General features: G+C 41.6%; 1 protein-coding gene across 1 annotated transcript in view; it reads right to left on the bottom strand.

The window, feature by feature from the left end:
• Positions 1-15207, bottom strand: part of Cpd (carboxypeptidase D) — a 72778-nt gene that overhangs the window by 36981 nt on the left and 20590 nt on the right. Inside the window, exons 3-7 of the mRNA XM_021654872.2 lie at positions 11653-11795; positions 10103-10272; positions 9017-9357; positions 8313-8504; positions 4569-4736 (exon numbers count right to left, since the gene is read on the bottom strand). Coding sequence (XP_021510547.1) covers positions 4569-4736; positions 8313-8504; positions 9017-9357; positions 10103-10272; positions 11653-11795 — 1014 coding nt within the window. The remainder of the gene's footprint in view (positions 1-4568; positions 4737-8312; positions 8505-9016; positions 9358-10102; positions 10273-11652; positions 11796-15207) is intronic.

The following is a 15207-nucleotide window of genomic DNA, read 5'->3' as shown; positions in this document are numbered from 1 at the left end:
GAGATAACCTAGAACCCCTGCACAGTTGTAGCCCATGACAGTTCGGTGTCCAAGTGGGTTCAATAGTAATTGGAACAGGGACTGTCTCTAACATTAACTGATTGGCCTGCAATTTTATCACCTCCCCCTAAGGGGGGAGCAGCCTTACCAGGCCACAGAGGAAGACATTGCAGCCACTCCTGATGAGACCTAATAGACTAGGATCAGAAGCAAGGAAAGGAAGACCTCCCCTATCAATGTACTTGGGGAGGGGCATACATGGAAAAGGGGGAGGGAGGGACAGATTGGGAGGGGAGGATGGAGCTCTAGGGGGATACAAATTGAATAAAGTGTAATTAATAAAAAATTAAAAAAATAAAAAAGTTAAGATGTCTTATATTAGAATAGACCATTTATTAAAAAATAATACTTGTAGCCACTCCTGATGAGATTTGATAGATTAAGATCAGAAAGAAGGAGAGGGGGACCCCCCTATCAGTGGACTTGGGGAGGGGCATGCCTGAAGAAGGGGGAGGAAAGGTGGGATTAGGAGGGAGGAGAAAGGGATTTATGGGGAGATATAAAGTGAATAAAGTGTAACTAATAAAAGTTAATAAAAATAATACTTAGGCAGTTAAAAAAACAAAACAAGCAAACAAAAAAAACTTCTGTTGCCTGAGACCTCCCTGCCAGGATGAACCTCATCTAGAACTGTGAAGCAAGATAAACTCCTTCTCTCTTAGGTAGCATATGTCAGGGTATTTTATCACAGCAACAGAAAAGTTAAAACAGAAGGGAAAGCCATTAAATTGTCAAGGCCCATTATCTTAATATAAATAAAAAATAAATACTAGGGGTGTGGTTCCATAGCAGAGGGCTTGCCTAACACGGGCAAGGCCTTGGTACCAATTCCCAAACCTATTCAAAACAGAAAACCACTGGTTTCCTCAGTGGAAATCAAAGTGAGCAAGTAGGAAAAAAAATACAAATGCACGAAATCTAAAGGCTCTCTAACTAACAGTCTTTGGAATTTACTGGTCTGATTTATCCATCAGATCTAAAAGCGGAGCTTTCTACTGCAGTTAACTGAAAGTGTGAAGTACCCTGAGAATACTTAAGAAGCAAATGCTGATACTTTTTCAAGTACTCTGAGAATACATTTTATTTTTTTTTCCAATTTTTTTTAATTTTTTTAATATTAGTTACAGTTTGTTAACTTTGTATCCCTGGTGTATCACCCTCCCTTTTTCCCTCCCAATCCCATCCTCCCTCATCTCCTCCCTGCCCCTTTCCAAGTCCACTGATAGGGGAGGACCTCCTCCCCTTTCATCTGATACTGGTTTATTAGGTATCTTCCGGACTGGCTGCAAAGCCCCCCTATATGGCCTAGCAGGGCTGCTCCTCCCTCTGGGGGGGGGGAGAGGTCAAAGAGCCTGCCATTGAGTTCATGTCAGAAACAGTCCCTGTTCCCCTTATTAGGGCCACCCACTTGGATATTGAGCTACCAAGGGCTACATCTGAGCAGAGGTTCTAGGTTACATCCATACGTGGTCCTTGTTTGGAGAAACAATCTCATAAAAGACCCCTGTGCCCAGATATATTTGGTCCTTGTGGAACTTCTGTCCCCTCCAGGTCATATTAACTCCCCCCTTTTTTTTTATGATTCCCTGCACTCTGCCGAAGGTTTGGTTATGAGTCTTAATATCAGCTTTGATACACTGCTAGGTAGAGTCTTTCAGAGGCCCTCTGTGGTAGGCTCCTGTCCTGTTACTTGTTTGCTCCTATATCCAATGTCCATCCCATTTGTCTTTCTAAGTGAGGATTAATCATCGTACCCTGGGTCCTCTTTCTTGTTTATCTTCTTTAGGTGTATAGATTTCAGTGTGTTTATCCTATCTTATAGGTCTATATAAGTGAGTATATACCATGTGTGTCTTTCTGCTTTTGGGATACCTCACTCAGGATGATCGTTTCTAGGTCTCACCATTTGCCTGCAAAATTCATGATTTCCTTGTTTTTAATTGCTGAATAGTATTCCATTGTGTAAATATATCACAATTTCTGTATCCATTCCTCAACTGAGGGACATCTGGGTTGTTTCCAGGTTCTAGCTATTACGAATAAAGCTGCTACAAACATAGTTGAGCAAATGTCCTTGTGTACTTGAGCATCTTTTGGATATATGCCTACGAGTGGTATATCTAGAGCTTGAAGAAGCACTATTCCTAATTGTCTGAGAAAGCGCCAGATTGATTTCCAAAGTGGCTGTACAAATTTGCATTCCTACCAGCAATGGAGGAGGGTTCCCCTTTCTCCACAACCTCTCCAGCATGTGTTGTCACTTGAGTTTTTGATCTTAGCTGTTCTGGTGTGTGACAGGTGAAATCTCAGGGTTGTTTTGATTGGCATCTCTCTGATGGCTAAGGATGTCGAGCATTTCTTTAAGTGTTTCTCTGCCATTCTGTATTCCTCTACTGAGAATTCTCTTCCTCTACTGAGAATTCTGTTTAGCTCTGTGCCTCATTTTTAAATCGGATTGCTTGATTTGCTGCCTTTTAACTTCTTTAGTTCTTTATATATTCTGGATATCAGCCCTCTGTCAGATACAGGGTTGGTGAAGATCCTTTCCCAGGCTGTTGTTTTGTTTTGATGACTATGTTTGGTTTACAGAAGCTTTTCAGATTCATGAGGTCCCATTTATTGATTCTTGCTCTTAGAGCCTGTGCTGTTAGCGTTCTGTTCAGGAAATTGTCTCCTGTGCTAATGAGTTCCAATGTCTTACCCACTTTTTCTTCTAACTGATTTAGTGTATCTGGTTTTATGTTGAGATCTTTGATCCACTTGGACTTTAGTTTTGTGCAGGGTGATAAATATGGATCTATTTTCATTTTTCTATGTAGACATCCAGTTGGACCAGCACCATTTGTTGAAGATGCTGTCTTTTTTCCATTGAATGGTTTTGGCTGATGAATACATTTTAAAAGTCATAGAATTTTAAAATAAGAATGGACCTTTAAGGTCCAACTAAGTCATCCATCATTTTAGGCGTGGAATCTAAAACACACTAAGCAACTTATGGGGAGCAGGGCCAGCCTGACCCACACAGAAAAATCCTAAACATTTCTTACAGTCTTATTATTCAATTGGAGTTGTACCACATGATTCGAAAGTAAAGAAAGTAATGCTTTCAAGCACAAAAAGGCTGTTGAGTGGGAGGAAAGTAGTAATGGTAGGTCTCGGGGAAAAGCTTTGAGCTATGTGTGTCAAAGAACCAAGTCCTCTATTTTCTTGTTTGTCACACTGTCTTCATATGTCTGTCTGCTTATTATGCCTTCCACTGCATCAAGATGTATGTGTGGAGGCCAGAAGGCCATTTGCTGAAGTGGGTTCTTGCCTTCCATTATGTGGGTTCAGGGGATGAAACTTGGCACATATGTTTACCTGCTGGGCCATCTCTCTGCCTGATACCTTCACTCTAATTCACATAACTGGACACTGATGTTTTGTTTTGAGACTCCCTTGAACTAGCTAAGAACTTGAGGATGACCTTATATTCCTGATCCTCCTATTTTCCTTTCCTGTGTGCTGGGAATACAGGCATATGCCATGATGCCTGGCTTATGGGATGCTGGTCATGGACTCTAGGGCTTCATGCATGCTAGGCGGGTGCTCTATGGGTTCAGATACATACCTATGATGTTTTACTTAATACTGACATTTCATTCTATTTAACTGACTTATTCCTGATGAGTCATATTGACATATATATTCCCAAACCCTCGATGAAAGTGAAGTCATTATGCTCCAATTAAGTAACTAGATATATGTATACACACATACATATACATACACAGAGAGAGAGAGAGAGAGAAAGAGAGAGAATGTCTTTGGTTTTCATGATGACAAAGTATATGGTACCTAGTTAACAGTAGAACAAATAAGCGTGAAACAATCTATTAGAGAAAGGGAAGTGGGTTATAGGAGAAAGAGGAGAGAAAGAAAAACAAAGGAAGAAAGGTGGGAAGGGGGAAGGAGGTGGGAGAGAAGGCTTAGTGGGAGAAAAGCAGTTGTAGGCAAATCCACAACCTGAATTTGATCCTCACATCCAGAGGGAGGAGAGTATCCTCTAACCACCATACACACACAATAATAAATAACATTAAAATTAAAAAGGAGAGGAAAGGGAAGAAGGAGAAAAGGTACAGAAGGAAAAAAGGTGGGAAGAAACTGAGAGGAAGCCGGCCAGGCCTGCTAAAGTTTGCCTGAATGCCAGCACCCAGGAAGCAGAGGCAGGAGGAGGGCTGCTGCAAGGCAAGGCCAGCACGGCCTACACACTGAGCCCAGGCCTGCCTGGGTACTTGGTAAGGACCTGTCTACAACAACAAAGGAAAGAAACAGTGAGCAGGGAAGGGACAGACAGGAAACTGGCCTAAAAAACCACGAGGAAAGGTTCTAAGTGTTCTTGTCGCAGAAGCAGTGATAGAGGATCCGTGGAAGGAAGCCTGGGGCTTTGGAAGCAGAGAGGACCTGAGCAGGGTCTCCAAGGCCTCTCAACAGCTACTCTGCAGCACAGGGGCTGCCTTACGTACCTCCGTGCAGATTGGCTGACAGCACAAAAGGATAGGCCTTCACCCAGCTCATCACAGCAATAGTTTCTGGTTGGGTAGGATCTGTGATCGGAACAAACTGATCTGGGAAATTTCGGTTTAGGTCAAAGTTGTTGCTGTTGTTTCTGCCAACTACACTTATCGAATCTCCTGCAGGATAGAGGATTAACGTTTTATAAGACAGGTTTTGCTACATTTTAATACAATACACACAACTTCAGCCACCTTAAAATGCAAGCACTTCAGGCTCACTGCTACCAGTCCCACTATGAGTAAAATACATCTTTTTAAAAGTTGTGTATTAAACAAAACAAAACACCTCTCTTCCAGATCTTTAAAACCATTCTCTTTAGCATGTGTCTTCTGCTCATCCTCTGGGAGGAAAAAATACAGTTACACAAATGATACTAAAGCAATGCTCAAGTGTTAATAATACACACACAACGGCATGAGCAACTCCTTAAAAAACAGACCAACAAAGAGAAAATTGTAGCGTGCTAACGTTAAAATAATTACAAAAAGGTAAAGTTAGTAAAGAACACTGTTGGGTATTTAACTCAATAGAGGGCAAAAATTTCAACTCAAGCTTAACTGTATAGACTCTTAATATGAGTGAGAGCCTAATTATTATTGCAATGAAAGAAGAATTGCAAGGTAGGGACAGCCAACTGGAGGGCTCCCTGGTGACCCCTGGCTTTAACTCTGAGGAGGGCTAGAAGTGTTAGGAGGGGGATCTGTGATGCTGGCAACAGTGAGAACCAAGAGCCTGAACACCCTGAGGACCGAGCCTGTCTGTCTGTCTGTCCGTCTGAGACCCCAGTGTCAGCGCAGCATGAGCTACCCATCCTGTATCTTGTCAGCACTGCAGTGCCTGCGCCACTCCAAGGGGTCACTGCTCAGAGCAGCTGTGCCAGCGTAAACAGACTGCCTGGACATACTTCAAGTTGGCTACCATTGACTGTAGAGATGGGAATAGCTCTGTAAAGGCTATCCTTTTATAAAAAAGTTTTTCTGCCTCACGCTCCACTTTGTGCCTAGGAAAGGCATCTCTTAAATGGAGACTGGGAGTCTGACACCTGGCCAGAGATGAATATGAACAGCTGTCACCTAGCAGGCTTTATCTGCATGACATGACCCTTGCCAGCTGTGAACACTCTCCCCTCAACCTTCCACAGCCCATAACCACTTCCCACCCAGCCAGACCCAAGCCCCTAGCTTAAGTTTATATAGACTTCAGTTGCTTAGTTCTCCCTTGAGACTTATATCTGTATGATCCTCATATTTCTGGATATAAATAAATTTAATTTTTCCCTGTCAGTCTACCCATTATCAGTTATTATAGATGAAAAGTATCAAACTTTTAAAGGGAAACAAATATTTAAAAGTTCCCTATGGACTCATGGGTTTGGAAGAGATGATTCTCTTCTTTTAGGGTTCTGTGAAGGCATCTATGTAACCGTGTCCTCCTAACTCTTTCAGCATTGCCTCAGGAGAGAAGGGCTTGCCTAGGTGAACCAGGAAAAAGAAAAAGCAGCAATTCAGCAGGCACGGAAAATATTATCTGGTTTGCTTTTCCAATGATAAAGTAAGGTTACTGTTGGTATAATGTTATTGTGGAATGTATACAATTTACCCTTATTCATTCAAATGCTGATTTCTCTACCCTACTATCTGGTTTTAGTCATTGCATTAAAGTCTCAATTTTGGGTAAACATGCTGCCATTTGTTCTCTGTATTGCCAATAAAAGCAACCAGCCAATGCTGAGCAATGGAGAGAACAGGATGGGACATCCTGGTCTGGAGGGAAGGAGTAGGAGGAGAGGTCAGAGAGAAGAGGACCTGGAAACATCAGGAGAAATGACCTAAGATATGACTAAAAAGCAAGTACAACATGGAATATCTGAATAGGAGGAAGCTATGCGGGCTTGGAGGTTTAGGATGGAGTAATTATTGCCCAGCACTGTGATCTAGGTTAATTAAATAAATCCCAGTCTCTGAGGTGATCTGGGTATATAACTGTTTCAGGAATAACTGCTGTTTAACTAAAAGATAAAACAATATTAAATATTAATATTTAATCATGATTAATATGTAATCATCAACAGATTACAAATAAAATAATTTAATAAAAACTACTGTTAAACTGGACATGGTGGTACATGCATTCAATCCCAGCACTCAGGAGGCAGAGGCAGGTGGATCTCTGGGAGTTCAGGCCAGCCTGGTCTACAAACTGAATTCTAGTACAGCCAGGGCTCTGTTACACAGAGAAACCCTGTCTCAAAAAATAAAACCAAGAAACAGCAACAACAAAACCCTACTGTTAAACTGAAGCAATTTCTGAAAATCTTCCATTATTTTAAATAGACTGATGGTTCATCTTGTCAATTTGACTGGACGAGACTCCTCCAGGATTAGTAGAGCACACTGTGGGGTGTGCCTTGGAGGGTTTCCCATACATGGAACAGTGTGATGAAAAAATACCAATCCTTTTTTAAAGATTTACTATTGTTATGTGCATTGGTGTCTGCATGTATGTCTGCATTGCTGCATGTATGTCTATGTGAGGTCTCAGATCCCCTGAAACTGAAGTTAGAGTTGTGAGCTGCCATGTGGGTACTGGGACTTGAACCAGGATCCCCTGTAAGGGCAGCCAGTGCTCTTATCTGCTGAGCCATCTCTCTTGACGAACTCCTTTAATCCCAGCACTCGGGAGGCAGAGGCAGGTAGATCTCCAAGTTCGAAGCCAGCCTGGTCTGCAGAGTGAGTTCTAGGACAGCCAGGGCTTCACAGAGAAACCCTGCCTTGCATAAAAAACAAAACAAAAAAGAGAGAGAGAAAGTGAGAGAGAGAGAGAGAGACTGGTCCTGAGCATGTGTCCTAGCACCCAATAGGCTGGAGCCAGGAGGAAGGCAGCTAGCACCTTCCAGCGCCATTCTTCCTCAGCAAGTGCACCCACTGCCGCCGCCACCCATGGGCATCAGATTCCTGCATCTTCAAACCCTGCAATGGGGACTCGTATCAGTGACTCCAGGCACCTGGCAGAACTTCAGCCTTGGACAGCGTCACTGGTTCCTTGATCTGTGGCTTCCAGTTTCTTGTTCTGAATGGCTACCAAGTTCTCTGGTTCTCCAACATACAGGGTCACTGTTGAACTGCCCAGCTTCTAATCATATCAGTTAATCTAAGGAATCCCTTTCTACAGTTTTATATATACGCACTCTCTATCAGTTCTGCTCCACTAGAGAACCTTGATGAAGACAAACATTACAGAAATGCAAAGCCAAACCAGAACCCTTTGATCAATGTCTGGAGAGATGGCTCAGCTGGCAAAGTGTCTGCTATGCAAGCACAAATAGCTGTTAGGATCCCGGGCACCAGATTAAAAAGCTAGGCACGGTGATGTGCACCTGCAACTCCAGCGCTAGGGGGCAGAGTTGGGCAGATCCCTGGAGCTCACCAACCAGCAAGTCTCAAAAATGAGGTGGAGAGCAATTGAAAAATAGCCCAACATCAACCTCTGCCTTCCACACAGGTGCATATGTGCATATACCACACATGCACACGTTTCATCACCTAATAAAAAGTCTGCCTTATTTTCCACGCACATAAAAGCTAAAACCACTCAAAATCACACAAATAAAAAGACTCAGCATCTCTCTATTCCAAATAAGCGCAATGGACAACAATCAGCTGATTAGGCTTTTACGGTGAGCTCTTCTTTACCTTCCTGGGCCTTTTCATACCCATCAGGGTTCATGGACGGCATGAGGTGGATCCTAGTGCTGCGAACCAAATCTGTCACTTCAGGGTCTGTTCCAAAGTTCTTACAAAGGTACTCGATGAGGTTCAGGAGCAGTTCTCGTCCGACCACTTCGTTCCCGTGCATATTTCCGATATACTTAAATTCTGGTTCACCTGAAGACAAAATAATTATACAAAAGACACTTTTTTTTTTTCATTTTTAGCCAACATGAAGCCTGCATGAAGCCTGTTTTTTTCCCCCTAATATATATAAAAATCTGGAACCAAAATATTAAGTAAACATGCATTTTCCAACATCAAGAAAAATTTTCATAAACATATTGTGGCTTCTTTACCAGAGTATATGTCTGAGTAGGCTCAAAGCATATATAGCTGCACATCTTGTAGATATATACACAGATATGTCTAATATACATACATGTGTATACCCACATGCCAAACTAAACTCAGCTGAATGAATCCAATCTGTGAACATACAAAATACCATACAAATATGGAATACCAAATGGATTTTCTCTTCTAGAAACAGATGGGCTCTGTTCTTTTTTGACTAGGTGTTCATAATTGAAGCTACACACGATACAGATGACATTTCCGGAAGATGCAGTGACACAACACCAGCTCTGAGAGGACTACTGACGTCATCTGAAAGGTCATCCAGTTACCTGGTTCATGGACACCTGGGTTATCAGATATCTCCATCACATACAGTTCTCTTGACTCTACTGATTTTCCCAGTGAATAAAGACGAGTGATACTCGGATATTCATTGGCAAATCTTCTCAAGAAGATTTCCATATCAGGGAAATGGTGGTGGTGAAAGTCTTTAGGCTGAATTGGCTGATGGGAGGGTGATGTTCCAGAAGGAATATTAGGAACAGCAACTGTGCCAGGAGTCTCAGTTGAGTCAGGAATTCCTGCTGTCACAGTTGGTCGGAGGGAAAAATCCATCTCTGTGGCTGGCCCTTCCTTCACCATTATATTATTAATAGTCAATGGCATGTACCTTAAAAAATTGGAAATGGAGAGGGCTTGGAGTTAAGACACAACACTTTAGCATTATAAAAACACAATGATCTTTTCTCATACTCCTGCATTTAGCTATTGAAACTCAAAATCAAACTAAGACAGCCATATAAATTTAGCCATCTTAGAATGTTATTTCACAGATCTTAGATTAAGTCTTTAAAGAGCTATTTCTCTCACAGAACTTCGTAGGTACCACACACCAGAATGTCTGCCAGACATGTTGCTGTGGTACTCAAAGGGCAGACAATCTAACTGTTGCTGTGACTGTCACAGCATGTGCTATCCATCTCTGCATCCCCCTTCCCTCTGTCACAAAGCTCAGAATTAAAGGGTATCAATAAAAGCCTCATGAAGTGGCCATGCAGGAAGGTTTGCACAGTTAAGAAACCACTACATTAATATATGGGAAAGCTGTGAAGACAGGCCTTAAAACTTCATCTACGGAGCCCTGGGCTGCTTCTACTTGATTCAATCAGCAGAGGCAATGTTTCCAACAGCCGAGCCTCTTGTAAAACTTTCACAATCTTTCTTCAGCCCACACTGTTGGACTATGTGACAAAATACTCCATGACAGTACTTTTCATCATTAAAGGAAAAAAAAAAAAAATCAAAAACAAGGAAAAACAGAAGCCACATTCGGTAAGAAGCATTTGGACAAGCCTTCTGTCTTACATCTAAAGAGAGGCTTGGCACTGTAATTAAGAAAAGTCTAAAGCTTTTACCCAGTTGAAACTGCTGTAAGATTGTAAATTCCAGGAACAAGCAATCTGTGGAAATCACCAAATTTTCCAGTTGTGATATTATGATTAATACCAGCCACTGAGATGGTTGCATTCTCTAGTCCAGATCCTGTTACTGCATCTTTAACAAACCCTTTAATTCCAATATGAACCTAAAAGAAAAAAATCAAAATGCAGAGGTACTCAGTTTGGTGCTAGAGTTTCTAAATAGTAAGACTACTATCCTAGTTTCCAGCTTTTATTTTTATTTTTGTGACAGGGTCTCATTATGTAGCTCTGGCTGGCCTGGCACTCTCTCTGTAGACCAGGCTAGCTTCTAACTCACAGAGATCCCCTGCCTCTGCTTATAGCACCATGTCCAGCAACCAACGTGGGTTTTTGTTTGTTTGTTTGGTTTGGTTTGGTTTTTTGAGACAGGGTTGCTCTGTGTAGCCCTGGCTGTCCTGGAGTCCCTTTGTACACCAGGCTGGCCTTGAACTCAAGAGATCCTGCCTCCTGAGTGCTGGGATTACAGGAATGCAACATCCAGCATAGCTCAACCAAAGTATTTTTTTAATCCCTTGAAATTGAAACAAAACGTAGACAAATCTTTTTTTTTTTTTTTTAAGATTCATTTGTGTATGTGTGTATGTGTGTGTGTTTGCTTGCATGTATGTATGTGTATCACATTGGTGCTTGGTGCCCCACAGAGGACAGAAAAGTAGGCTGTATTTCCCTGGCACTGGAATTACAGCTGGCTGTGAGCTGCCTGTTAGTGCTATGAAACCAAGGTGGGTCCTCTGAAAGGACAGAGTGCTCTTAACCATGAGCCAGCTCTCCAGCTCCAGCACGAATTCTTAAATTAAGTATAAAAATCTCTATAGTCCTGAAGTGCTTTTCAAGTTCCTTCTCTTTGAAGACAAGCTTTGAATTTTCTCTCCAAACTACAATTTCTAGCATAGTCATTAGTTGCATGAGCTTTTCTGATATTTATGTTAAAATTGATATCCACAATCACAGTGGTAAACAGTCTCTAGCAAATATGAACACATGACATTGTTGACCTCAGAGTATAGTGTTTTCTTGGTGCCAGGAATTGAAATCAGGGCTTCATTCATGCCAAACACTCCTTCCTCCACTACAAATTTGGCCAGTTACTCCAGAGGTAGGATTGGGGGTTAGGGTAGAAAAGGTGGAGCTTGATGTACTCTGGTAGAGTATAAACCAATAATTTCTAAAGATATATACAACATACACACACACACACACACACACACACACAAATATTTGCTTGTTTGTTTTTTGAGATAGGGTTTCTCTGTGTAGCCCTGATTATCCTGGAACTCACTCTGAAAACTAGGCATCTGCCTACCTCTGCCTCTGAAGTGCTGGGATTAAAAGCATGAGCCACCACCACCTTGCCAATCTACCGTCTTAAAACACATCAGATAAATAAAGACCATGCTATTTGGACTATCATTCATGTACATTCAAATTTCTCCCTTATTTAAACCATTATTTCTAAATCCAAACCTCCAGTCAGAAATTTTTACCTTTTCAATCAACGTAATCAAAGATTCACGATTATTCTCCCATTCTTGTCGAAGCTGAGAAGCAGGTGGGTACTTGCAACAAGACAATTCTAATGTGATCTCAAAACAGTTGGCCCACACATAATTGTAATCTTGCATACCACCTACAATGTGAAGGAAAAAGAAGTTTATTTATAGAGGGAAAGGAATTCCACACCTCAAAGACTAAAGAAATTAAATCATCCAGTTTTTTCCACGCACACATTTTTGTTTCAGTTTACATTGTTTGAAAGTGAAGAAGGCTTTCCAATTACATAAACGAAGAAGGAAGTTTATACACACTGGAGAGGAATATACATATATTCCTTTCATATATATGTATACAGACACAGACATATATACATATATGTAAATATATACATGAGAAATACATTTAACTGGTAGGATGAGCAGCTATGAAGATATTATTAGATCAACTAATAAAAACAGTTTTAAGTTTCTTATGATTTTAGACCAATTCTAACTGTTTTTCTAATAGTATTTCTAGAAGTTGTATGAATTAAGTTTTACTATTTTGCCCATTTTACACATGTGAGAGGTCAGGCACAAAGATATTAATAAGCACCTACTATTCTAGTTGTATTCCCTTTCTCAAGAAGACGGCAAGAAACAAATACTCCATCGAGAGTGGAACAGCTACTTAAATCAGGAAGAAAATAAGAGAATAAACGTTTGGAATATGTTTAATGGACAGGACTGAAAGGAGGGCAAGCACCCACAGTCAGCCATCTTTCCCACTTTCCTCCTACACAAGCTCACACATTCACTCTGCATAACTGCTTTACCTCATCATTCCTGCCACTTGATTTTTCCCACATCTTGTTTTAGGAGGGTTCAATGAAGAGTGGAGGAGGGAGGCATTACTGCTCTATGAGCTGGCCTTGCTACTAAAATGTGGGTAGGCAAACATACAGAGAAACAGAAGCCTCCCACCCCCCTTTTTGCATGTAAAACATTATCCCTGAAAGATACCCCAAAGCTCAGGTTTGCTGAGTTAATAACTAGAACTAACCAAAATCCTCCTAGGTATCTGTCTCTAGCAAAGTAGGTGTACTCTCTCAACTGTCCCCAGAGATCTTGCCTCTACCTCACCCCCACCCCAGCCAACACAAAACACACATGTGCATTTTGAAGGTTATCTTTCTCCAACTGTTGGTACAACTTAGATGATAAATACAGGATCCTTCAGCAATCAGAAGAGGAAGACGCACTCCCTTTCATAGACTCAGCACCTAATGGTATTCTTGAGTGACAGCTCCTCCGCCTTTTACAGGCTGAGAATCTTGGGTCTTTGTTTATTTGCAAACTGTGAGCATTAGGATCACATGAACTTCAAACCCTCAGACGCTATAGTGCTCAAGAATGCATGCTAATTTGATTATACAAGAAAGGCAAGAGGAGAACACTTCGGAGAGAGTAACACTTCTGAAATCTGTCTGCAGAGAAGTCAGTGTCACTGTCCAAAGCAGAGCTCACAATGTTCATCAAAGAACAGGGCTTACCCAACAGTGAAGAAAGGCAAGTATCACGGCACAAGAGATTCAGTGCTGACAACACAGTAAACAAGTCTGAACAGGCTCATGTCCATCCATGTTAATCAAATGCTTGTAAGCAAAGACAAGTTTTTAAAATTAATTTTAAGGTTAGCATACAAAATATTGCATTTCATATTTATTTTATTTTTAAATTATTTTGAGGTCCTGGGAGATGAGCCTGGACGTGCTGTATAGACAAATACACTACTACTCATTTAGAGAGCAGAGGCCAAGACTTTGTTTACAATCTAGAGGTGGTAACTACAGCAATAAAAAAGAAATATAGGAGCCAGGTAGTAGCAGTGCTCGCCTTTAATCCCAGCACTCAGGAGGCAGAGGCAGGTGGACCTCGTGAGTTTGAGGCCAGCCTGGTCTACAGAGCGAGTTCCAGGACAGCCAGAGAGCTACACAACATATTCAGTCTCAAAAAACTAAACCAAAAAAGAAAGGAAGGAGGAAATACTGGGCTGTAGAGATGGCTCTGTCGTTAAGAACAACCTCTTTGAGAGGATCCAGGTTCCAGATTCCCAGTACCCACATGGCAGCACACAACTGTCTGTAATATGACGCCCTCACACAGACATATAGGCAATGCACATGGAAGAAAAATAAATTAATTTTAAAAAATGTAAGCATATTATACAGGTCACATGATGATTATATAATAATGTAAATATACTTAATGCCAATGAGATGGACACCTAACATTATTAAAATGATTATTTCTACATTATGTATATTTTGCCATATTTTTTAAAAACCAGCAACGGAGATATTATGGGCCCATGCTAGTTGTTTCACTTTTAGGAGGTGTTTTGATGTTTCAGTTTTCCAGTTAGGTCTTACAGAAAGATAGGCAACTGAGTCAGAAAGGGGGTCTGAGGACTCAGCAGGTTCAGTGGAAATGGAGTTGTCAAAGTGCCAGGTAGGTTCTGGCATATGCTGGTTAGGCAGGAAGTAAGGACCAGTAAGTGGCAAGAAGAACACAGGAGTGCAGCGAGAGGGCAGGCTGGGGAAGGAGCTGTGTCTGGAAGAGGCTGGGAAACAGAGGATAGACAGGATTCTGCTTGTTCTGAAAAGAAAAGTGGCATCAGGAATGTAAGGTCTGATGGTCCAGAGAGAGGGAGAAAGGGAGAAACAAAGAGGGAGAAAGAGGAAAAGAAAAAGAGCAAGGAGGATGGGGAAGATAAACAGCCTATTTTGGCACTTTTAACAATGATTCAAGTACGAAGTAATTTGACCTAAAGGTGGTACCAGCTAGACTGGAAGAATGCAAGACGGAATGCTGACAGGGTCTGCTGAGTTGTGGGAGGTGACGGAGAGAAGAGAATCAAAAAGGACCTCAAGACCTGAACAGCTCAACTAATGTTAAGGGTTGGTCTGAGGCTTGTGTGTTGATGCTGATTGCTGGCCCTCAAGATCTGGTTACCACCTGGATACACCTATCCTTGTTGTGTAAACCTGCCTAGGACATTATAGCTGATTGGTTGGTTAAAGGCCTAAAATCTGGGCAGGGAAGAATGGGGTAGGCATGGCTAAGGTTCCTGGGCTCTGGGTTCAACAGGAGACAGATGGAAAGGAAGAAAGGAAGGAGGATGCCACAATGGGTCAGCATGAAGAAAAATACACGGAAAGACTCTGAGGATGGCATGGATGGAGAAAACACCAAGATGAAAAATATAAGCAAGTATTTATAAGATTTTGGATGGGGGCTGGGAGACGAATGGTGAGGTTATTGAGACAGCATAGGTGAAATATCTGCCCAGCCCAAGGTAAACAAGGCAATTAAAAATTTAACAGCTGTCTGTGTCTTATTGTGATATCAGTTTAAATAATGCTGCTGTGGTGATCACAGGGCAAATAATAAACATTATGTAGCCCAACATCATTTTATCGCCAACAACAAACTACAGACAGAAGAATCTTGGCAGAATGGGCAGAGGGGTGTGGCAGCCTAGGTTTGGAGCAGGCTGAGTCTGCT

Source organism: Meriones unguiculatus, chromosome 7, assembly GCF_030254825.1.
Source record: "Meriones unguiculatus strain TT.TT164.6M chromosome 7, Bangor_MerUng_6.1, whole genome shotgun sequence".
In the NCBI taxonomy this organism is placed as follows: Eukaryota; Metazoa; Chordata; class Mammalia; order Rodentia; family Muridae; genus Meriones; species Meriones unguiculatus.
Note: the sequence above shows the minus strand (reverse complement) of the source record. Positions and strands in the feature narration are given on the sequence as shown.